Genomic DNA, 25,095 nt, shown 5'->3' with positions numbered 1-25,095 from the left:
CATGTCAGAATGTAGAATGGATATGGGTTTTTCTCTCCTCTTTTATCATACCCCCCCTTCCAAGCAACAGTTCTATTAGTTATTTTAATTATGATTCCTCTGCAGGGATGCAGGGAAACCCAGTAAGGATCATCAAGACAAGGCATCTCACTACTGTCAAATCAAAACCAGCTGTGCGAAAGCTGCAGGACTCTGTGTTACCCGGGCGGGGGGGACAGTAAGACACAGGAGTCCCGACTCGTAAGGACTAAAGAGAAAAAGGAAAACTCCTTTTCCAATCTAGTCATTACAGGACAGAGCAGGTGGACAGGAAGAACCAGCTGCGTGAAGCAGCAGCACAAACCCATGGGCACAGCAACAATCCAAAAACAAATGTGCAGCGAAGAGGCCCCCGGCTCTTCAGAGAGGAGGCTTCTTTTAGACTTGATCCTGGCTCCAAATTGGAGCTCAAAGCATTGTAACTTCAGACAGTGATACTCTTGAGGGGGCTGAGAGGGAAGGTCGAGGAGACCCATATAATGAAGACATTATTAGGCAACTAACTACACCACTATGTACAAACACATACATCTGTAGGAAAACTTCACCTCCATCCCTGCAGCTACTGTAAAAAGAGCACTGATGATCCAGGTTTTCTCAACAGGGGATATTTTAAAGTCTGTTAGAAGTTTAAAACATTGCAACACTGGCACAATGTTACCTAGTCTTTGTTTTTAATTACAGGGTAACAAGGTAAACTTCAACACAAAGATGGGGGAATGGGGGAGTGCAAAGGAATAAAGAAAACAGAACCAGTATTTCACAAGTGTATCGAGCCAGCGATGAAGTAGCAGCTAATGCTTTGCAGAGTCTCGAGGGTAAAATTCACTTAGGGTGCTCTGAGGGATCCTCTTCAGCATTTCTTTGGGGAAGATTCGGAGCAGTTGCCAGCCAATGTCCAAAGTCTCATAGACAGTGCGGTTTTCATAAGGACCTTAGAAAAAATTGAAGTCCAATGAGTAAAGGCAAACTACTTCCAACTTTTCAGTGTTATTATTTATTTCACTATATGACTACTGTGAGCATCAAGTATTACCAAAAAAAAGAGAGAGAGACACACACAAAGCAGTTAGGTCTCCTAACACTGGATGCAACCGAATGTGTAAGTGAGGGTACAGAGAGTAAATACCATCAGGAATCAGAAAAAAGGGAGAGGCCTGCAGGCTAGAGGCACTGGGCAATCTAGCATGTGTGGGACAACTCTGTGGACAACTGGGTAGGATCTAAATACCTGGAGCAATGGAAACTAGACCCAGTGTTTTGTCTATGGATTACTGAGAAATGCGGTTTTCCAGCAACAGAGGATGAATGTGAGGGAGGGTAGTATAGACACTTAGAAAACCTTAAATGTCAACTGAACACCTTGAATAGGTCAGTTGTTTTCCAAAGTTGTTACTAATTATTTTTACTAGTAGAGTCATTCTTATCCTGCAAATAAAATTTGATTTCTTAACTAAGGAATCAGAGTGGCTGGAGTTCTGGGTTATATTCTCCACCAGAAGAACTTCATTTTTTATCTTTTTAAGGTATTATGGTTCTGCATTAAAAAGAATTATACATTATTTTGGGGGGTTTGGTGTTAGTAAGAAATGCATCAGATAAATAGAAGAGTGTAGTGTGCGTGATGCATTATTCCAAAGTTAACATATCTGTGTTGAGTACCACTGAGGTCAGAAATAGTGGCAAGGGAGAGACCAACCAAAACAGCTCGAAAATTGAACATGGGCTATGTAATGAAAACCGTTACAGGCTTTTTACTAGAGGGACAATCAATACAATTAGGAATAAATTTATTCTGGCAAATATCAGAGAGATATAGGGAGTCGGGAAGAGTGGTGAAAAAGCTGGCACTAATGACCAAGATGATGGGACAAGGGTTTGGACTAGGCCTTAAGACTCAAAGTTGGTCAGAGATCAGTAGTTTTCCACATCATCCAAGAACCTGTCCAGATGAAGAATCTCTGGCCCCATCCAGTTCTACCGAATCAGAACCTACAATTTAACAAGATCTCCTGTTGATTCAAAAACATATTAAAATTTGAGAAACACTGGACCAAGGTACTGTAATAGAAATGAAACCAGAATAGGATATTCTAAATAAGAACAACAGAAATTGGTAAATATTTGGTCACTGGAGAATAAATGAATAAAGTTATAAATAATGCTCAATTACTGAGCTTGGGCTAAGTAAGACAATGCTCATGCAAGAGGTAGACATACTGAAAAGGGAATTGCTAGGCAGGTGGTCAGCTTAAAAAAAAAACTTCGGGTTCTGACCATGCTGAGCCTGAGGAGATGGCAGCATAAACAAAAGTATCCTAGTTGTTAATGTGGGATTTAGAGCTTCAGAAAAAGGATAAGGGTCATACACAGCAATTTAGTCAAAGTCAAAGCTGGGGGAAGGGGAAGCACAGAAAGAACAGGGAGCTAGGCCTTTAAGAACATAAACAATGAAGGAGCAGGAAGATACAAAATCAGAAAAGGAGATGAAATTAAGTGAATCACAAAAGCCCCAAACTCCCAAAGCATGAGAAGATCATTGCAGAGAGGTGAGGAGGGGGGAGAACCGGCAATGGAGGCGGCAGAGCAGAAGGCCAGGTGTAAGGAAGGGAAAAACTCAGATGGGAGCTAAATGGATAACGGACTTGAAGGCAGAGAGGAAGGAGCCAGAGGGCTAATGGCAAAAAGACATGACAGGCAGCTGGAAGAACCTCTTCTCTAATCAGAAGGAAAATCATGTACAGATCAATGTAAATTCTCTCAGATTGGGAAAGCAGTCTTCAAAATTATGTTTGTAAGAAAACAGTCATCTTACCCTGAGCAATGAAGTTCCTCTCAAACTTCTGCAGAAATTCCAAGTAAAGAAGATCATCTGAGGTTAGGGCTTCTTCTCCAACAACGGCTTTCATGGCTTGTACATCCTTACCAATAGCATAACATGCATACTAAGGAGAAAAAAAAAATTTATATGAACACAGGTAAGATTTTATAAATGTTAAAAGTAATCTGGGCTATAAATTAAGAGTATTTCTGTATCTATCTTCGTAAGAGACCACAGAAGGAATTTCACATTATTTACAAACAAAATTCACATGAAGTTCCTATGAAATTATCAGATTTTATTATAAAGTAGTCTCATTGAGAAAGGAGACTTCAGGCATGCAGTCCACAGGCACTACTAACACTAAAAAATATACTTCCTCAATATGTTAATGAGCTTGCATTTTATAGAGCATTTGGAAGTCAGAACTCATACCACAGAGAAATCCATCTCGAAGTTCAAGAAAAATATTTGCAGTAGGAGTAGATTTACCTTTTTTACTTTAAGGTCAAAGGTACTCTTCTTTATTTGTGCTTGGTGTACAATCTCATACAACTACAGAAACTAAGGATTATGGGGCATCTGGGTGGCTCAGTTGGTTAAGAGTATGCCTTTGGCTAAGGTCGTGATCCCGAGATCCTGGGATCAAGCCCCGCATTGGGCTCCCTGCTCAGTGGGGAGCCTGCTTCTCCCTCTTCCTCTGCCCCGCCCTGCCGCTCGTGCTCTCTGGCTCTCTCTGTCAAATAAGTAAATAAAATCTAAAAACAAAAAAGCTACGGAAATCAAGGATTTCATAGAATATATAAAGCTGTATCCCTGAGTGTTCTGATGATTGCTTAATTTCTTAAGTAAGAAATTCAAGTATCTTTTTAGGAATATTCTGTAATTATTATTATGGTTACTAATAAAAACCTAAAATGGCCTTATGGCTTGTTTGTTTTTAATTTAGAAACTATCTTGTATAGCATTAGATGTGGGTTTCAAGCAAATGATTTTTAATCTTGTTTATCAGCATCTATCCTTATTAAAAAAAGAAGACTGGGTTTGGTTCTAATGAATGATTGTATCTTCCACATGTAACCTATACTAAAATTCTACTTGGATGGGGGATAAGTACAATGATATGGGAGAAAGATAAGAGGTGTAAGACAGCAAAAAGAATGGACCAAGAAAGGTGGTCATTTCTTTAAACACCATCCTTGAGAGGATATACATACCAGCTGGTTAGATACATCAGCATGATCCTTTCTGGTCATACCTTCTCCAATAGCAGACTTCATTAACCGTGATAATGAGGGCAGCACATTAATAGGCGGGTAAATCTTACATAGAACATGAGAGAAAAAATACATTTAAGTACAAAATTCAAGATTTACCAGTAGTAAAGAAGCATTTTGAAACTCATTATTATCCCTTAAATTACATAAAGCTTCTATTTATTTCCTAGAGGAGTTCTAATATCTTCTCCTAGTTAGAAAATGAAGTGAGACTTCATGGCATAGTATTTCTTTTGGGTATCAAACTCAGAAAGTGAAGTCTGCAAAAAACAGTACAAGATGATACTGAAAAACTAGATTTTCAACATTTGCCTGGAGTATCAAATCTAAACAGCCTCTGAGCTCTGGCTCATATATCACAAACCAAGTAAAAAGATTAACAGTAAGTAAGTATTTCCTCCTAAAAGCTGATATTAGAAGCCGGCATCTGTTACAGAACCATCTTTTTTTGATTATTCAGTCATTTAAAAAAAAAGGTATCTTGTCATTTACCGACATGGGTGCGCCTTGAGGGGATTATCCTAAGTGACATTAAGTTACATAGAAAAAGATAAATACTATTATGATCTCACTTCTATGTGGAACCTAAAATACTAAAAACCCGTGAGTTTATGGATAGAGTAGACAGGTGGCTGCCTGAGATGGGGGCTGGGCAAAATGGGTGAAGGGGGTCAAAATGTACAAACCTCCAGTTACAAAATGAATTAAGTCATAAAGATATAATCCAGAGCATGGTGACTATAGTATGTATAATACTGTATTGCATATTTGAAAGTGGCTAGGTGAGTGGATTTAAAAGTTCTCATCATAAGGAAAAAGTATTTTGTAATTATGTGTATTGATGGATGTTAACTGGACTTACAGTGATCATTCTGCAATATGTATCAGTATAAAATCATTACTTTGTACACCTAAAGCTAATATGTCAATTATACATCAGCAAAAAAAATAGAAAAAACATATTTTTGTATTACTAATGAGATTGGTAGATATTATTATGGAATAGAATATCCCAAAAAATTCTTTGAGACCACTGACTCCATTTTAAGGCACAATAAAGAAAAGTGGAAACTTAAATACTGGCACTCTTACTCACAACAGGATCTTGGTATACAGAGATGACAATTATATAACCATATGAAAAACAAGCTGATATTTTCTAATAATTCCTAAGAGCAAAGTCAAAGTCACTAATCACTAAAGAGTAACTGAAGAGTAGATGTGTAAGCTTTACACCATTGCTTAAATGTCAAATACCTGTCTATTGTGCAGCTGTCTGTCCACGTAGATCTGCCCCTCTGTAATATATCCAGTCAAGTCAGGGATGGGGTGAGTGATATCTACCAGAGGAAGACATCTGACATTAGTTAAAGTGTCCATATCATATAAACAAATCACAGGAAGTCAGTGTGCATTACCTATAGAATTATATAAGACAGTGCTCTTTAAAGTAATTTTTTGTGATAACAGAAAAGTTCTGTATCTGTGCTGTCCAATATGGTAGCCCACCAGCCAAATGTGGCTATTGAGAATCTGAAATGTGGCTATTGTAACTGAAAACTTTATTTCAAATTTTATCTAATTTTAATGAACTTTAGAACTTAAATAGCCAAATGTAGCTGGCGATTATCATATTGGATGGTTTCATTTACTGAGTTGCAGCACAGTTAGACATGTATTGGCACATAAGGTAAATTAGCTGCATTCAGAAAAATTACCATTTCTCCTAGTTATTTCCCCCCAAAATATAAATAAAACTCCATTTTATTTTATTTTATTTTTTTAAAGATTTTATTTATTTGAGAGAGAGAATGAGATAGAGAGAGAGAGCATGAGACGGGGGAGGGTCAGAGGGAGAAGCAGACTCCCTGCTGAGCAGGGAGCCCGATGCGGGACTCGATCCTGGGACTCCAGGATCGTGACCTGAGCCAAAGGCAGTCGCTTAACCAACTGAGCCACCCAGGCGCCCAATAAAACTCCATTTTAAACACAAAGTTCCCTGGCAGAGGTTTGCCAATTTAACATACACTGAGAGAACTTCTTAGTTCATAAGCAAGTACAAGAATGTTAGATAAGCAAAACACCACTATGCAGGCGGCACCAAGAAAGTTCTACAAAGCAAGAGGTTTCTAAGTTGGTTAAATTACATAAAGTAATTTTATAGGTACTTTCTTGGAACAAAACATTTTCATGTCAGAGACAGTACAGTGTGAATTATGAATTCAGACTGTCTGGGTTCTAAAACTATCACTTCTTAACCTCAGTAGATTACCTCCCTGTGACTCAGAGTAGAGCATTTACCTCAAAGTTGCTATGAGGATCAAATGAGGTAGTATTTATAAAGCACTGAAAACAGTGCTCAATTACAGTGAGTTATTACTATTTCTGAAAATACCTTGTAAAACAGCTTTTTAAACACTGAGATCAGGACAAAAAAGCAGTAATAGAAGAGGACTACTGACTTTTTCACCCCCAAGCATACACTCAAACAGGTACTGTACTGTGTGTGTGCTTTCACATGCAAAGTAAAACAGAGTCATTTTTAACCAGCCTCTGGTGATCACTCTGTCCTGAAAGTCCTGCGGCATTTACTATTTGTGCTCTTCATTTGGCACTTAAGCTACCTTAACTTATTGGTGCGTGTACATAAAAAATACCCAACTCAATCCAAAAGATCGAGTAACTTACATTAGAGAGTGAATTAAAAAAAAAAAAAGAATTTCCTTATATCTAGATCAGTGTTCCACAAATAGCAGACACTCAATAGTAACCTAATAAATGAAAACTGAAAATTCTAATTACAAAGAAAATTGTTTTTCTTCTACAAAAGGATGATTATTATGGGCAGTTTACAAATGAAAAATTTCATTTAGATACAAATCACCTAGTTAAGGTAAACTCTTAAAGGATAAACCCTCAAAAGAATTTCAACTCCAAAACAAATGAACATAGGGGAAAAGGCAAACCAAGAAACAGACTCTTAACTACAGAGAAGAAACTGAGGGTTGCTGGAAGGGAGGTGGGTGGGGGGATGGGTAAAATAGGTGATGGGGATTAAGGAATGCACTTGTGATGAGCACCAGGTACTGTAAGTGATGAATCACTAAATTCTACACCTGCAACTAATATTATACTGTATGTTAACTGGCTGGAATTTTAGTAAAAACTTGGGGAAAAAAAAAAGAGTTTCAACTCAAAAAGGTAAGATGTTCTCAGAATCAAGTCCTTACAATGATTACGTCTGCTATAATCCAAAGACCAAAAACTTACCATCATTAGGCATAGTGAGAATAGGGATTTGAGTAATGGAGCCATTTCTACCTTCCACTCGACCAGCACGTTCATATATTGTGGCTAAATCTGTATACATGTAACCTGGGAAACCTCGTCGACCAGGAACCTCTTCCCTGGCTGCTGAAACCTGACAGTAAAATCAAGGAGAAGAATGTCACATACCAGAATATGAAAAATAAAGCTTAGAATACGTTTCCTTGAACATACCCATTTACAAAGTTTTATAATTTTACTTTTAAATACTGTCTCTGGAAGACGATTTAAAAGTCTAGCAACACAAGTTCAGATTATTCTCCAACAAAAATGTTGACAATTGGGGACCAAAAGCTTTTTGCTACAATCATATCACCATAATGCGAATCTTTAATTAGCTTATTAGAAAAAAAATCTGCTTGCAATTTTATAAATCAAAGGAAGTTATTTTAAAACTAAGACAACATTCTTAGTTCACAAGATCTATTTCATGCCATGAATCTTGCCATATTTATGTAAGCCATATTTACGTAAAAAGGTCAAAAGGGAAGGAAATACATCCCAGGAATCATTTGATGCAGTTTACATATTTAATTTAATCCTCACAACAATCCTATGAAGAAGGTAATGTTGTTAACCCCAATTACAGTTGGGATCAAGGGTCAGTTAAATAATTTCCCAAGATCACAGAGCCAGGAGTCCATTCATTGTGCAAAGTAAGAATAGTTATAATTTATATTATGTTATATATATTATATTAATTATATATTATATATAATATGTAAATTATATTATATAAAACATTAATATATAACATTAATCTACAATCACCAAGAACCTTAAAGCATTAAGCCCAACTTTTAGGTGCTACTTTGGCACCTCCAAAAGAGTATGCTATAGCAGTGTTACTCAAAGTGTGGTCTGCAGACCAACTTTTATTAATGGGCAATGAGATAACACAAAGTAGGATAAGCATTTAAAAACTCTAATAATGGCAATCTGACAGAATAATTTTATGTCCGTTGAACCTACCAGAAAAAAAAAATCCCAGGCTTGTAAATTGTGTATCTTCTTTAAAATATGCTAATAACTCATTTTAATTTACTTTAGAAAACTACTGGTCTGTGATGGATGGAAAAAAAAGTCCTTCCCTGAAAAAACACTGCAGCAGAGTGAGATATGGTGAGGGATGTCAGGGATTTTTAAGAAGCTAGATATTCATATAGCATGGCCCTTCAGAAGTCTTTTTTCCCCTTCTTACATGTTTAAAAGAGTAACTTACTCAAGATTTCAGTAACTTGTATTAGAATGAATACCCCAAACTTCTGGGTGGTACCTGCTAGAACCTTAACACTGTTCCTAAATAAACACCATGTTTTCTGAAAGAAAAAGTTCTAAAAAGGGTGCTGTCAGAGTATGCTCTTCATATATTTAAATACTAACATTATTAAAAATGAAATTCTGAAAAGGGTTAAAAATTGACAATCTGGACAAAGACAGAACATCCTGGGAGAGTAACTGAACAAAGAGCTTGCATCATTTGCTGCCTTTTAGAATCAAGTCTTCAATGCAGAGAGATGTGATAGTATGGTAACTAAGCTAATAATTTAAATCTCATCCTATAATCATTTCAACTAGGTTGACAGAAAAAAAGTTTTGTTTTCCTTTTCGATTAATTAAGGTATTCTACTACCAATACATGAGTGGTGAAGCTTAAAAAAAACATGATTAAAGAAAAATGAACACTTGTAAACAGACATAATAACTCTGAAAAGTGACCCATTTTGAGAATAAAGTTACCTCTCGAAGTGCTTCAGCATAAGAACTCATGTCTGTTAGGATAACCAATACATGTTTCTCACACTGATAGGCCAGAAATTCGGCTGTAGTTAGAGCCAAGCGAGGAGTGATAATTCGCTCAATACTGAAATGGAACATTAAATCCTTTGTTACTCCAATAAAAAGGCCAAAGACAAAACAACATGATTCTGGAAATGATAGTGTCCCTTCAAAAGTTGTAAATAAATAGAGAAAATTTATTTAAGTTTTAAGTAAATAAATTTATTTTAATAAATAAAAAAGCAATTATTACTTTAGAATAAGTTAAGTAAGCAGTCATGTTTTTTCATAAGAATTACTTAATGCTACAAAGTTAGATTATTTTAGCAATGGGCCCATAATTTCTCAGGACTATATACCTCTCAAAATTGAGAGAAAAACAGGGAGGAAGGGAGGGAGGGAAGAAACAAGGGAGTGGCTAGATTTCTTACTGAGTATGGTCTGGGTAATTTATACGTATCATCTCATTTAAAATGCACAATGACAGTACAGGACAAGTATTATTTGTTGTATTTTCTCAAAGAGAAAACTGAACTTCAGAGCCTATGTGATTTGCCCAAAGCCAAGTAACCAGCAAGAAGTAGAGCTGAATTTAATTAAACACAGCTCTCCCATTCCTAGCCCCATGTTGCCTTCACTGTAACATTTCACTTCCCTTGTCTTAGGTAACATTTTTGGTCTAAAGCCTGAGTGAACAGAAAGAAATAGCTCTATTTACTTACGTTGGGTCATTAGCTAAGTTCAAAAAGAGGCAGACATTGTCCATTGAGCCATTTTCTTCAAAGTCAGATTTGAAGAACCGGGCAGTTTCCATGTTTACCTAAATAGCAATGACTTTATCAGTGCTGGGAGAAGAAAAATTCTCAGTATTTCTGATGAAGGCTAATCTATGGATCTACACTGTTCCTTCTTTTGAAGTTTCAAGCACCCCCAAAGTTTCACAAAAGCCAACAGAGTAAACAGCCTGCTTTGGGCATAAAGAAAATTATTCTTAAACTGTGCAGTCAAATGTTGAATTTTATTTATTTATTTATTATTATTATTTTTTTTAAAGATTTTATTTATTTATTTGACAGAGAGAGACACAGCGAGAGAGGGAATACAAGCAGGGCGAGTGGGAGAGGGAGAAGCGGGCTTCCCGCGGAGCAGGGAGCCCGATGCAGGACTCGATCCCAGGACCTGGAATCATGACCTGAGCCGAAGGCAGACGCTTAATGACTGAGCCACCCAGGCGCCCCAAATGTTGAATTTTAATCCTGAGTTTACCCAAAATGCCAAGTTACAACTTCTCTGCCTAGAAATAAATCCAATGATGTATGTGTTGTTTTCTGCATTGTTCTAATAAAATAAACAATCTTATATGTCATACCAAAATAGAAAAAAATTATACTTACGCCCATTGCAGCAAATACAATTGCAAAATTTTCCTCACTGTAGTCCACTACATCTTTGGATTTCTTTACCAAACCAGCCTGGCGACAGATTTGAGCTGCAATCTGATAAGAAGTACAAAAGAACTGAGCTGAAATTTAAAATAACATTTCTACAACAAAATACCATTTATCCTAAACTTTTTGGAATTGCAATTACATAAATGAAATGATGTTCTAAAGGACTTTCCCCAAAAAAGCTACTTTGTACTTTTTGTAAAGATTTGTAAGAGTAAGCAAGAAGACAGACATGGCTTGGATAAAGATTCAATGTAGTTGGAGTATATAAACAATAACATTGAGTACTGTTGAAATGGGTACTGGGTACAAGTGAGTATTGTTGAAAACCTTTTATTTGGCTTCTTATTAACATTGAAGCATTTAGAAATTCTCCCTTGTGAAATTTCACACCAAACAGATCCTAGCTCTCACCTCATTGTGTGGTAAGCCAGCAGCAGAGAAGATTGGAATTTTCTGCCCCCGAGCAATACTGTTCATGCCATCTATGGCCGAAATGCCAGTTTGAATCATCTCCTCTGGATAGATTCGACACTGAGGATTGATTGGCTGGCCTAATGCATTTCCAAAAGAGAAAATTTTAAGACATTAAGACTTTTTTCTCTTAAAAAATCAGTTATTTTTTAAAATCTGAAACTGTTTAAGAAGCTTTCCCATTAGTCTTTTGTAGCCTCACAAAATATGATAGCAGAACAAGTTCCTAAAATGAAATAAAGGTATAGCAAATAAGAGAAAAATCCTAATTTAGAAGCCATTTACATTTCAAAGCTATTTACATTTCATATATACCATAGTGATATTTTATAATATCTTAAAATATTTTACATAAAATTTTAAGATGATTTCTGTTTATTAAATAATAAAGCAATTAATATGGACCGCATTGGTTATCTACTTATAATATCACAAAAATCACTACTTGACAAAGATATAAAACAGAGGCTATTTTCTTCAAAACACAGAAACCCATTTATCATCCTACCCATGATGTCAAGGAAGTCTTCAGCCAGTACAACAGGACCTCTGTCAATGGGTTTTCCTGATCCATTGAAGACCCGACCTGTAAAACAGTAACAAGATAGTACAGAGTGGACTATGACTCAAATAGGTAATTTTTAAGAAAGACTCCATGGAAAAATGTTTAAAAGAAAACAGATCTCTGCCCTAAATGCATAACAACATCCATTTACCAAGCATATCCTCGGACACTGGTGTTCGGAGAATATCCCCAGTAAACTCACAGGACGTTTTCTTGGCATCTATACCTGATGTCCCTTCAAATACCTAGTGAGAAAGGGAAGTAATCAGAAAGGCAAAAGGAATTTAGATCATAAGTACTTAAGTACTATTTCTGTCTGTTCAGCCCATATAAAATAAAATACTATTTTCAATATAATGAACAAAGAAATGTCCATGGTGATGAACCAACCTGCCAACCCCTAGATCAAGGATCATGACTCTAGTTTAACTCCACCAAGCTAAGAATGTTTTTTACATTTTTAAAGGGTTTAAGAAAAAAAAAAAAAGGAAAAGAAAGGAAGGAGAATATGCATCAGAGGCCTTAGGTGGCCCCACAAAGCCTAAGAAATTTACTATCTAGTCCTTTACAGAAATCCTGCTGACCCTTGCTCTAGATTACTTTTTAAGGGAACATGTTATTTGAGAAAACTGGCATTTCCCATAATTGGTAACATTAAAAACTAGGTATTATAAGAGACAATTTAAAGAAACAGACTCAGATCTTGTTTTGGTTTCATCCCATAAGTTATAAATTCTGCCCTTCATCTCTCTCCTTCCATGTGATTATCTGCTTTGTTAAAAAAAAAAAAAAAAAAAAGCCATTTACCAGTGGAGCAGTGGAGCTACTGGACTAGAATGTATATAGATGGCTAACATTTGGCAAGACAACAAGAAAAAATAATTTTTTTCTCCCCACAGCCAGTAATCAATCTCTAAAGAGAGACTTACTCAATGATCTCTAGAAAAGACAAGAAGTGTTCCTTATTTTTGTTCAACTGGCCAGGTTTTGAAAGTGATGCTTACCTGAACCACTGCTTTAGAACCACTAACTTCTAGAACTTGCCCACTTCTCTTCGTGCCATCTGGTAATGTCAAGTGGACAATCTCAGCATATCTGGGAAACTATACCAGAAAAAATAAAGGGTCAATAACTGATATTTAAAAGCTCCCCAAATTACCCTATACGCTCGATCTCTATCATAGCACGTATGCACGTAAAGCGTCCCCCACCTCCCCAAACCACACAGGTATATACTGAGAGTTTGTAACATCCTCAGGTAGTCTACGTCCTTAAAACACTTAGACTGGGGGCACCTGGGTGGCTCAGTCGTTAAGCGTCTGCCTTCGGCTCAGGTCATGATCCCAGGGTCCTGGGATCGAGCCCCGCATCGGGCTCTCCACTCAGCGGGAGGCCTGCTTCTCCCTCTCCCACTCCCCCTGCTTGCGTTCCCTCTCTCGCTGTGTCTCTCTGTCAAATAAATAAATAAAATCTTTAAAAAAAAAAAAAAAACAACACTTAGACTGGCGCCTATAATTTGGTAAACACAGCATAAGGTAGAGAGAAAGGTCTTAAATCCATAAAACAGCAATTTTTTCTCCTGTGTATAGGTTTTAAACTTTGAGACTAAATAAAGGCACAAAACTTACAATAACCACATTCCCACTACTCAGAACTGATGTCTGCTTCTGGGCTGTGTGTGTACTCACCTGTATGCTTGGTGGGGAGGGGGATAAAATGCCAATTAAAAATACAATAATCACTATTATAATAACATAAATGCGCCCCCCTCAAATTCTCCTAACCAAATATATATTCCTCTTCCACTTTTACTATTTTAAAATGCAGGTTTCCAAAAATAGATTTTAGTGTTTTATTTACATAAATGACAACATACTAAATATATCATCCTGCAACTTTTCATTTTCTTCACTTGAGCTTATGTTTCAGATCTGTTATGGTACTATTTACCTCATTTTATCAACATAATCTATTGAAAAGCACATCACTACTTTGAGTAATGTAAAGGAAAGTATCTCACAATTAAAATATGGTGCACCACTGATTGTAAAACTCTTGATTATGGAGATGGTAACATGTGAACCAATGGGCATCTTAGAATTAATGTTAAAATAAAACAAATGTAGTTAAAATCAAATGACACATTTTATTTAAGTAGTTCTCTAACAGTGGAGTTCAAGGTTGTTCCAAATCTACACTATTATAAACATGCTACAAAAGCATTCTTTTTTTTTTTTTTAAAGATTTTATTTATTTGACAGAGAGAAACACAGCGAAAGAGGGAACACAAGCAGGGGGCGTGGGAGAGGGAGAAGCAGGCTTCCCGCCGAGCAGAGAGCCTGATGTGGGGCTCGATCCCAGGACCCTGGGATCATGACCTGAGCCAAAGGCAGACGCTTAACGACTGAGCCACCCAGGCGCCCCTACAAAAGCATTCTTGCATGCGGCTCCTTGGGCCAAGTGTTTTCCCTAAGGTATAGGTTACCAAGTTACCAAGTCATGGGCTACATACAGGCTGTGCCCATTCTATAAATTTTCAAATTACTCTGCAAAGGAACTGTATTAATTTACAATCTCCCTAGCAGTATACAAAATCATCTTTTCCCTACAACTATGCCAATCTTACATTACTGAACTTTAATTTTTGCCATTTTGTTAAGGTAAAAATAACATCTTTTCAACTTGTATTTTCCTAATATTTCTAATACTAAACAGCTTTTCATGTTCACTGACAATTCAGACTTAATTACCTATGACTGGCTTATATCTCTTCTTCACTTTTCAAATGGATCTGCTTTTTCTTAAATGTGTAGGAGCTTTATAGATTCTGGATATTAACCCTTTTGTAAATATGCGCTTCCACTCTGTATCTTGCCTTTTAATTTTGTTTATGGTATCTTATCACACAGAAGTTTCAAAACTTTTTAAGTAATAAAATGACTTATCTTCCTTTATGATGTGTGCCTTTTGTATCTTGTTTAGGAAAACCTTCTAATTTAAATGCATACAAACGGTTTTCTATTTTGTCTTCTAATAGGTTCTTCAGGTTTAGGCCTTTAATCCAACTGGCTTTGTTTGTGGTATGCAGTTTTATTTTTCTCCTTTTCATTCTTTTTCGTATAGAAAGCCAATTACCCCCCAATAATACTTGCCAAGCAGCACAACATGTCCCCTATTGACTTGTAATGCTGCTTTTACCATTTACCAAGTCACATACCCAGTGTGACAAGAAATGGTTTCAGGGTGCTTAATTTTGCTCCACTGATACAATTGCTCTGCCTGCACCAAATCTTTAACCTTAATTCTCTATCTCTCACTGATTCTGTTGCCTGGTGGAACCAATGTATTTACCACTCTGAGTCTTTTCATTCACGAACATGGAATCTCCATTTATTTTAAGTCTTTCTTTATGTCTTTCAACAAAGTTTTATGGTTTTCTGTAAATAATGAATTCTGGCATATACAATACTCCTGATTTCTGTAGACTGATTCTTGTATCCAGCAACTCTGTGTTACATCATTGTTTCTAATAGTTTGCCCACTGAATGACTTGAGTCTTAGTTAATTGTATCACCAAGAAATGATGACAGCTGTGCCTTTTCCCTTCTAATACCTTTATACCCTTATTTCTTTTTTCCCACAGCACTGGTTAGGTTCTAAGTACAAAGATGGAGAGTGGTGGTAACAACCATGCATCCTCCTCTTGTTTCTGATTTAAATGAGAATGTTACCAGTCTCTTCTTAAGTATGCTGTTTGCTATAGGTTATGGTGGCTATCTTTTAAGAGGTTAAAAGTTTGTTCTACTACTCTTTATTTACAAGAGACCTTTTCTTTCTTTTTTTTTTAAGAAATGAGTAACTTTATCAGATACTATTTATTTATCGAGAAGACCATAAGCTCTTTCTAGTTTAATCTATGAATGAGCTGAATTAAAGCTAAGTTACTGATATATTTCCTAACATCAAATCATCTTTGTATTACTGGGATAAATTCTACTTTGTCATAATTCTACTGATTTTTTACATAATTATTTTTGCTAATTTCCAATACATGAGCATGCTTTTATTAAGAGCTTTTGAATCTATGCTTATAAGTGAGGATAACTGTCGTTCTTTTTTTCTAGTACCACCCTTTGTCTGGTTTGGAAATTAAAAATATGCCAATTTCAGGGACGACAGGGTGGCTCAGTCGGTTAAGCGTCTGCCTTCGGCTCAGGTCATGATCCCAGGGTCCTGGGATCGAGTCCTGCATCAGGCTCCTTGCTCAGCAGGGAGCCTGCTTCTCCCTCTGCCTGCCACTTGCCCTGCTTGTGCTCACTCTCTCTCTCTGACAAATAAATAAAATCTTAAAAAAAAAAAAAAGATAAGCCAATTTCATAACAAGAATTGAGTAGCAGTCTCCATCTTCTATTCTGACACAATTTGTGTAAGATCATCTATTCCTTCATCCTTTAAGTTAAAAAGACACTCTAAATCTGGTGTTATAAAACCATTCCTACAACTACATATAATTTATTTACCAGTTTTTCCTCAGCTGGAGCTCTACCCCAAGCAAACATTCAATGAAACTTTTTTAACACTCTTAAAGTTACTTCCTCAAAGATGTTTTCTAAAGTCCTTCTCCTTACTGACTCTCATAGCACCCCAACTTAGCCTTCATAGCACTTACTAAATAGGTATGTGTTTATCTGCATTATATTTGCTTCTTCCCTTCGTGATGCTCCACTGGGGGAGGACCCACTGTTCCCCATCATATCTTCTGCTCTGAGCTCAGTGCTTAACATAATTGAAACGTGAATATTTTGGGGGCACCTGGGTGACTCAGTCAGTTAAATGTTGACTTCAGCTCAGGTCATGATCTCAGGGTCCTGGAATTGAGCCCTGTGTTGGGCTCTGCTTGTCCCTCTCCCTCTGCCCCTCCCCCTGCTCATGCTCTCTCTCTTCCCTCTCAAATAAATAAAATCTTAAAAAAAAAACAAAAAACCCCACAAATATTGTTTTCAGTAACACAGTTACTAACAAAAAAGTTTCATGTTTTTAAATGTGAGCCCAAAATGTTATCTAATAAAGACTATAGGAAAAAAATAAAAGGATAAAAAAAACAAAAACAAAAACAAAGAAAGCTTCCTATCTTTTCCTCAAAAATGTGTAGGCTCCCCTCTTTCACAAGACATTTAATGGGCACCTGCCTAAACCTTGTACAAACTGAGTGCACTATATTGAGACTTTGAATCAAACTGTAGACTAGTATGAGACTGGCCGGAGGTAAATTTGTTACGTTTAATCCTGAGGTTAATTTGTATAGGTACCTTGTCATGCATAAAAATATATTTATTATATTTATATATATATATAAATATATTTATTTATATATAAAACTGAAAAGACAATGCATTTTGCCCTTTGTTTTGTGAAATGTTTTTCAATTTATTTTCTGCTTCCAGAGGGGTCACATGCCAAACATATTTCCATCATTACTTTTCTCAACAAACTAGTAATTGTGTGCCTTTCCCCTAAACCACCCCAACACCAACCAGTATATAATTACTGTTCTAGAGAGCATACTATATAAATTATTTTCTCTGAAGATATTTTGATCATAGAGCTCAGGTAGGAGGCTTTCCCTAGGGTATTCAGTTATGGTCTATATTCTGTGTCACTTTTTCTATGATAACAGTAATAGTGTTTATAATTCTTATGTATAGGTGTGGCTAAAAAACCAATATATAACTAAAGATCCTCACAACAAACTAAAAACTGTTCTTTGCTTTAGGTTTAGGGTTTAGAGATAGGTTTAGGGTTTTAATCACTGTCGAGATAATCTGTTCTTGTTTATTTGTTACTTGAATACCAGTGTCAGGCCCTCAAAGATAAAAGTAACTTTGTTTATTCACTCAAAGACCTTAAAATTTAGTAAAAAAAGACAAATACTATTAACAAATAATTATAACACATGGAAGTCTATGACAAGAACCATAGGATACCATATAGCTATACAATAACCTACAGGTTATAAAACACTCATATATTATTGTTTTTCCTCAGTAAACCTATAAGGTAGGATTGACCAAAAAAAAAAAAAAAAAAATTTTTTTTTTTTTTTTTTTTTTAATTTTGCAGATGAGCTATTCTAACAGAATCCATAGTTGATCACTACTGGAATCCAGTCTTCTGACTTTTGATTTAAAACTCGTCCCCGGGGCACCTGGGTGGCTCAGTCGTTAAGCATCTGCCTTCAGCTCAGGTCATGATCCCAGGGTCCTGGGATCGAGCCCCGCATCGGGCTTCCTGCTCGGCAGGAGGCCTGCTTCTCCCTCTCCCAGTCCCCTTGCTTGTGTTCCCTCTCTCACTGTGTCTCTCTCTGTCAAACAAATAAATAAAATCTTTAAAAAAATAATAAATAAATAAATAAATAAAACTCGTCCCCTGGGCGCCTGAGTGGCTCAGTCGTTAAGCGTCTGCCTTCAGCTCAGGTCGTGATCCCAGCCTCCTGGGATCGAGGCCCACATCGGGCTCCCTGCTCCATGGGAAGCCTGCTTCTCCCTCTCTCACTCCCCCTGCTTGTGTTCCCTCTCTCGCTGTGTCTCTCTCTGTCAAATAAAATCTTAAAAAAAAAAAACAAAAAAAACCCTCATCCCCTATATAGCACTGACACTCAGACCAAAAAGTGGGTTAAAAATCATAACTTAAGATTTAAAGTGTATTGAAAAAAAAAAAAAAAAAAAAAAAAGGATTTAAAGTGTATTGAACAGGATTTAATGCCATGTTTTTACATAAATGGTTAAATGATCACAGTGGTATTACCTTAACATGATCTAAGATCACTAGTGGACCATTGACTCCTGATACTGTCTTGTATGCTAGAAAAAAACAGAAGAATCACCTTTAGTCAAACAGGACAACAACCTACAATTACCTCTGTAGTATTACCAAAAAGCTCCTCTCTCTACGGCACCTATTATAATATGGAGCACTCAAACAGTTACAAAATTTAATTGAATTTATAAAATATACCTGTGCCTGTACAACTTTTCATTATCCACCTTCATCCAACCAAAAACATTTTGCATTATTATTATTATTTTTTAACATTTTGCATTCTTACTATAAGTCACTTTGTTTTAAGGACCCAGAATACAAAAACAAAGAAGGCACACAGGGGCAGAGTCCTTTCAAGAGTTCCCAGTTTTATATGGAGAAGGGGGAAGAGTTAAGGGCTGTAACAGAGGTGTACAGAGGGTTTATGGGAGCAGAGGAAAAACCTAGCAGTAGTTCTTACCTAGAAGAGAAAAGGAAATGTTTTAAAGAAGAGGTGGCACTTAGCAAAGTAGATAAGGGAAAGGAAAGCCTCAACAACTTTAAGCACAAGTGACAAGACTCACAAAGGAAATCTGAGAAACTGTCATCTGTGAGGTAAAAAGCCATAATTAAATGATGTCATAAAAACTACAGGGAAAAGAGCTTTCAGAAGAGGGGAGTGGGCAATGGAATGAAAGGCCAGAGGTCAAATAAGATCCTTAAAAAAAAAAAGTCAAATGTTACTGTCAGTTTAGAGGCTTCTATTTTCTACTGCAAATTATTCTCTAGGAATAAACTACCAATCTATAAGGCTCTACTCAAATCCTTCATTTTAGAAAGGAGATATCCTGCAACCCTACCACACCTACAAACATGTCAAATGTAATGGTAATTAGGTATAAAACAGAACGCTCAGGAGACTGTAATTCTAATGTCAGAATTAACTAAATTCCATAATCAGAACAGCTGAAAAAAAATAAATGAAGAAAACTTACTACAAGGCATTGAATACATTGTAAGAAACTGTCAACTAATTGAGATTTTTTTCACTTGCTTGATTTCTTGTGAGGTCTTGGGACAGACATTTCTGGCACAAATGTAGACCCCCAAGAATGAGGAAACCATTTAATATATCTAATCTGTCCACTCAAGGGGCTTAAGAACTTAAAAACAGGAAGCAAGCGCCCTGGTACAAATGCTGTGAGCAGGAAAGCACCATCAGGGGCACTTACTTGTCATTCATACTCATAGGACATTTAAACCTGATACCAAATATTTGCCTGAATATCTGTAATTGTAATTATCTCAAAAGAGACTCCCAAATGACTTTTTTAACCTTAGATAATAAAAGGCAAGTCACAAATTTAAAGACTTAAGTTACCTGAATGGATGGTAATGTAAAAGAATTAATCATTTGTTCCCTTTATAGAAAAACCTCAGCTGTCACACTTATTTTTATGAAAATCTTCCCCATTGTATGAAAATAAACTAACACTCTTAAAAATAATTCCTACCCCTAAAAAATTTGTTGTTCTCATTTTTACTGTGTTCAAACATTCAATTTTTCAATCACTTTCTAAAATTGCTCCGTAGAAATGCAGAAGGAGCTACATTTGAAACATGTTTTCTTAGAACCCAGTTTTTAAAAATATAGAAACAACATCTCAAAACCTTCACTTAAAACAGTCAGGGATAGGAGGAGGGTATGGCTGGTGAGGTTGGGGAGAGGATCTAGTTTTGAGATTTAGAAGCAACTGTTCTGAATAAAATGTAACCAACAAAATCCTTCAGGTTCTGAAAATTCTCTCTACTTTTTCCACCATGATTTTCACCTCCTTTAACTTTAACCTCTACAACAAAGATGCCTCAGAATCTCATGTTTAAATTCAAGCTCATTTAAAATTATTAAGTTTTGCCAGTCACAAGCAAAAGCATGACCAAGAAAAAGAAACACTAGTCATTGTTTTTGTGGGAAACAGTGAATCAAGCTGACTTTTATTAAGATTCTACTTCATCAAAAACAGTCTCTAAATTTGCAATGTATATAGCCTTTAAAAAGCCTATAAATAACCATTCAAACTAACTGATTAATACCTACACTACCAATATACATTTAATAAGTACTTGTCAGGAATTCTCACTTAATCTCCATAAAAGATCTATGAGTTAACTAATATTCCAAGTTTTAGAAGAGAAAAATGACACTCAGAAATCAAGTAACTTGCCCAAGGATCTGAACTTGCATAGTCTGGCTCCAAAGTCACTTGTTCTTTTAACTCTGTACTGCAGCTCAAATTCCAAAACTGAACTGGTTATTTTTTGTGGCCTGGTACATTCTTGTAATTATTTGCAAGACTTACGCAGCTATACTACTCAAAATAATTTCACGAGTCTGCAACTTTAGCTATAAAAAAGTAAGCTATTTTTACTATTCAATGCACTGGACAGTATTTCCCTTGTGTCTACATTTTGTACTACTGCTAAACAATCTTTCTCTAATGGGAGTAGAGCCACTGGAAGAGTTTTTAAGCAGAAAAAGGAGAATCTAATTACTACTGCTTACTTCAGCAGTTTCCCCTCACTGCAAAACACACACACAAAAATGCAAGGAGACTACTTCGGATACAAATCAGAGCTTAAGCAACATGCTTGCTTTAAATTAAACTGACATATACAAACTGAATTAATAAATGTTATAACCCAAACCCAAACCCAAATAAAAATATCACCAGACTTTACATTTGGTGAGTGCTTCACACTTACACAGAATGTCTTCAGATAGGTTACCTCATTTCAGGCTCACAAAATGCTGGGAGGTAGGCAAGGCTGATATACCCACTCGACACTTAAAGAAACTAAGGCTCTGAGAAATGTATTACTCAAGGGGAGAACCAGACTTAGAACTGGTTTTTTGTTTGTTTGGCTTCCCCCCTACCCCTAATTCTAAGTTTGGTATTCTATGACCTTATAATATTTCTGAACTTAGTCTCCAATATAATTTAAAAATATAGATGACAGAGTCCCTAATATTTGGATTACAAACAGGCACTAGAAGACAGTTTGTATAGGAACTATAGCTCTCTTCCATGATAATAAAATTATTTAAAAAAATACAAGCAAAGAAAATATCAAACACCATTTAACTCTAAACAGTTATTTATCCAGCCTTCCTCACCATTATCATTAACAGCCCAAAGCAGAGAGAAGTTTCAAGAAAGGCTGCCAAAGACATTAAGCTGCTCTTCTAAAAAGTCAAAACCCATTCACAAGTTATATAAACATTTCTATTTACCAAAATAATGAACACTCTTCTTATGAAAATTTCCAAATGAATGAGAAGTTAGATCCGCAGGGGATATTCAGAACTTCTGACAACACTGACACATGTTTACATTACATGGTGAACATATCTTACAACCAAAAAGTTACATCTCTGATTCTGAACTATCAAGCAGGCAATAAATATTTATGGAGTAATATTTCAAAACCAAAATCTACAAAAGTTTTAAGCAGCACATGTTTTGTCAGATGACATTCTCTTCCTCCTGCAGGATATGAGATTGTTCAACACTAGTAACACCACTTAATGATTGTGAAATTTTCAGAGAGAAAAGTAGACAGTCATTGCACAAGAGATCCAGTACTCTAGCCTCCACCTTATTAGCAAAACAAAAACCTCCCCCGGCAATCATCTTCTATTGTGCAAGAACAGTAGAGACCCACACCCTGACAGGTGGGCAATGAGGGAGAGGTTCTAGAAAAAGTAGGCCTATGATTCCTTTAGTTTACTTTTCATTGAGGCTACCTCTGCTTTATGAAATAAGAAACTTAAGGTCAGTTCTAATCTAAGGTCTCAAGAACAATGGAAATTATCTAATTCAAAATGTTCAGTGTCAAAAAGTTCAGTATGTATTACTGAACTTTGCTCAAAGTTTAAACAACAATTAAGTTTTCTTTCCTTGTGAATTTAGAAATTCAACTAAAGTGCTCAAGATAACTTTAAGGCTACGTATCTCATTTTCTATTTCTTGTTAAAAGACCCAGTTTCGTGAAGTTGTTTTAAAACAGGATCCAATTTGTACAGCAGTACTGCCAATATTAACAGTCCATTCCTTCATTCAAAAGCACACATTAAATAACTACAATAACATACCATCTAAGATGGTATAATCAATCTTTAGAAAAATTAAGAGGTTAATCAGTATTTATTCAGAGGCAATTAAAACTGTGGGGCTAGAATCAAGAATGTGGCAATATAAGAAAAGGATGATATTCAAATGTAGTTAGCTGTTAGTCTAAGTATGGTATCATTTCTGCTTTTTAGAATAACCCGGGTACAGAAAAGTAACTCAACCAAGTGTCCCAACTCCCTACTCTGATTCCAGCCACATTAAGAATCTACTAAACTATTAGAACAAGGGGTTTAAACGCAAGTTATAAAACAATTACAAGATACCTTCTATGTGTCAAGCACTGTGCTAGGCACTGAGGATACAAAAAGGATTCCTGAGGTTCAGTGTTAAGCATTATATTGCAACCACTTTGTCAGGAGGAATCTCATCTGGAATTCTTTAGCCACTGGCTAAGCACACAAAGAATACTGAAAAAGCATACTCATCTCCCTTAAGGGTTAACAATCATGGAGTACTTTTGAAACAATTATTTCAGTTAATACTCTTCGAATTGACATAGAACGAATAATTGTATGGAAACTGACTACTGCACCCTTATAATCTTATAATCTTTTCCTAGAAGCACCAATAATGTCTGTCTACCCAAAGCAAAGCAAAGCATGCAAATGCAATTCATAAAAGAGAATGTAAATTGTTAGGTATAAAATTGTCAAAATCTATAGAATCTGTTAATTTCCTGAAACATTTACTTCAGCTTATATAAACCTCCAATAGGCAGTCTCAGATAATTCAGATAATTCCCACTGTAAAAAGCACATCTCAGCAAACCACTGGAATCAACTGTGTTTTCCTTCTTCCTCACACTGCAGTGCTGTCATATGACCTAGTGACAGATCAGGATGGGATTAGTCAGACTGGAGGGCGGCTAGACTGAAACCCTTCATCTGAAATTCTTTTTAACCAATAAGCCACCCACAAACAGGCATTCTGGCAACTAACCAGCGCAAACATAGTCTCACCACCTGGGGAAACATCAGCTTTCCCAAGTTTTAAAAAGAGTCTATTTCCAGGGCTCATCCCCAATTCCGAAGGAAGCTGTGAAGAGATCTGGTGCTACACAACTGTATTGTTTAGTAATCAAAAAAGGCATTTCTTTTGGAACTACTGGGTAGTCCACTTAAAACCTCATTTATTAAGGCAGGTTTTTGGGGTTTTTTTATAATCACAACACTTAAACATGCATATGATATTATTCTGCACATAATACTATATAATATGGCCAAAGCTACTCGGCTCCCCAGGATAGCCTTGCACTTAATTGTGTTAGGTTTAACTCCTCAGTAAATGAAGAGACAATGGTAAAAAAAAGGACCAGCAAGAATTAAACGGAATTTTAGAGGCGCCTGCTGGCTCAGTCGGTTGAGCAGGCGACTCTTGATCTCGGTGAGTTCAAGCCCCGTGTTGAGCTCCACGGTGGGCGTGGAGCCTACTTAAAAAAAAAAAAGGTGGGGGGATTTTAGTTTCTGCTCTGCCAATAACTGCTTAAAGTCTGGCAAGTCCTGTCCCTCCCAGCACCTTAAGCTTCCCACTGTAAAATGAGAGGGTTAGAGTAGATGACCTGCAGAGTACTTTTCAGCTGTAGCTTCTCTGATACCAAGGTGTCCTCCTGTGAAGCAGCCCCTCCACAGAACATCTCCCTCTGGCTGCGGGCCTGACCATCAACGAAAGGCCTGACCACGTCAGCGTTGGCACTACATAGTCTCCTTTGGCAGGAACTCCTGACCAGCCCTGAAGATCTACACTGGTGGGAGGAGATGGGAAGGGGCGTTCCCTCGACCCCTACAAATCCAATTGAGGTTAGGGGATGATTAAGATTGAAGTGACAAGAAGCGGCCTTCCTTTAGAGACAAGAAGCAAGAGCCCAAGTGTGCCCCAGTCTAGGGAAGTTGGGAGAGCGCGGGCTATAGCCAGGAGCCCACCAACCCCAGGAAAAAGTTCTCGTCGATGCTCTTGCCCTCCGCCCACCTATTTTACGAAAACATCAGATACATCAGATACACTCAAATCTCCTTCTAGAGACAGACTAATGAGTCAGAGTAGGTGGGATGAGAGAGGGAAAAATAAATGCCCCCTCCCCCGCTAAGCAGGTGAATGGAAGCAAGAGACTGAGCTAAGGAGCAAGACAGGACTTGTCTTTTGTCTGATACTCACTGAGGCGAGGCTGGGAAAGGTAGTTCCGGCTAACTGCCAGCGCTTGCTCCCGAGATCCCACCACAGGCCCACCGGTGGGCACCGGTAGCTCGGGTGCGGCCCCGTTCACGATCCCCCGCATTGCCCGCAGCGCCATCTTGTCTCCTCCGTGCCGACTGGCCCCGTAGCCGCGCCGCGCAGGCGCGGATATAGCCGGGTGGCCTGTGCTCCCGGCTCCGCCCAC

General features: G+C 37.0%; 1 protein-coding gene across 1 annotated transcript; it reads right to left on the bottom strand.

The window, feature by feature from the left end:
- Positions 1-25,095, bottom strand: ATP6V1B2 (ATPase H+ transporting V1 subunit B2). The gene is made up of 14 exons (XM_035022492.1): positions 24,873-25,095; positions 18,535-18,590; positions 12,735-12,833; positions 11,882-11,975; positions 11,674-11,751; positions 11,106-11,245; positions 10,638-10,739; positions 9,966-10,063; positions 9,205-9,328; positions 7,408-7,558; positions 5,395-5,477; positions 4,078-4,182; positions 2,855-2,984; positions 1-973 (listed from the first exon to the last, which is right to left on the bottom strand). The coding sequence occupies exons 1-14, from the start codon at positions 25,006-25,008 to the stop codon at positions 834-836; spliced, it is 1,536 nt and encodes a 511-aa protein (XP_034878383.1). The 5' UTR covers positions 25,009-25,095; the 3' UTR covers positions 1-833.

Source organism: Mirounga leonina, unplaced genomic scaffold (assembly GCF_011800145.1).
Source record: "Mirounga leonina isolate KUSES-001 unplaced genomic scaffold, KU_Mleo_1.0 Mir_176, whole genome shotgun sequence".
Lineage (NCBI taxonomy): Eukaryota > Metazoa > Chordata > Mammalia > Carnivora > Phocidae > Mirounga > Mirounga leonina.
Note: the sequence above shows the minus strand (reverse complement) of the source record. Positions and strands in the feature narration are given on the sequence as shown.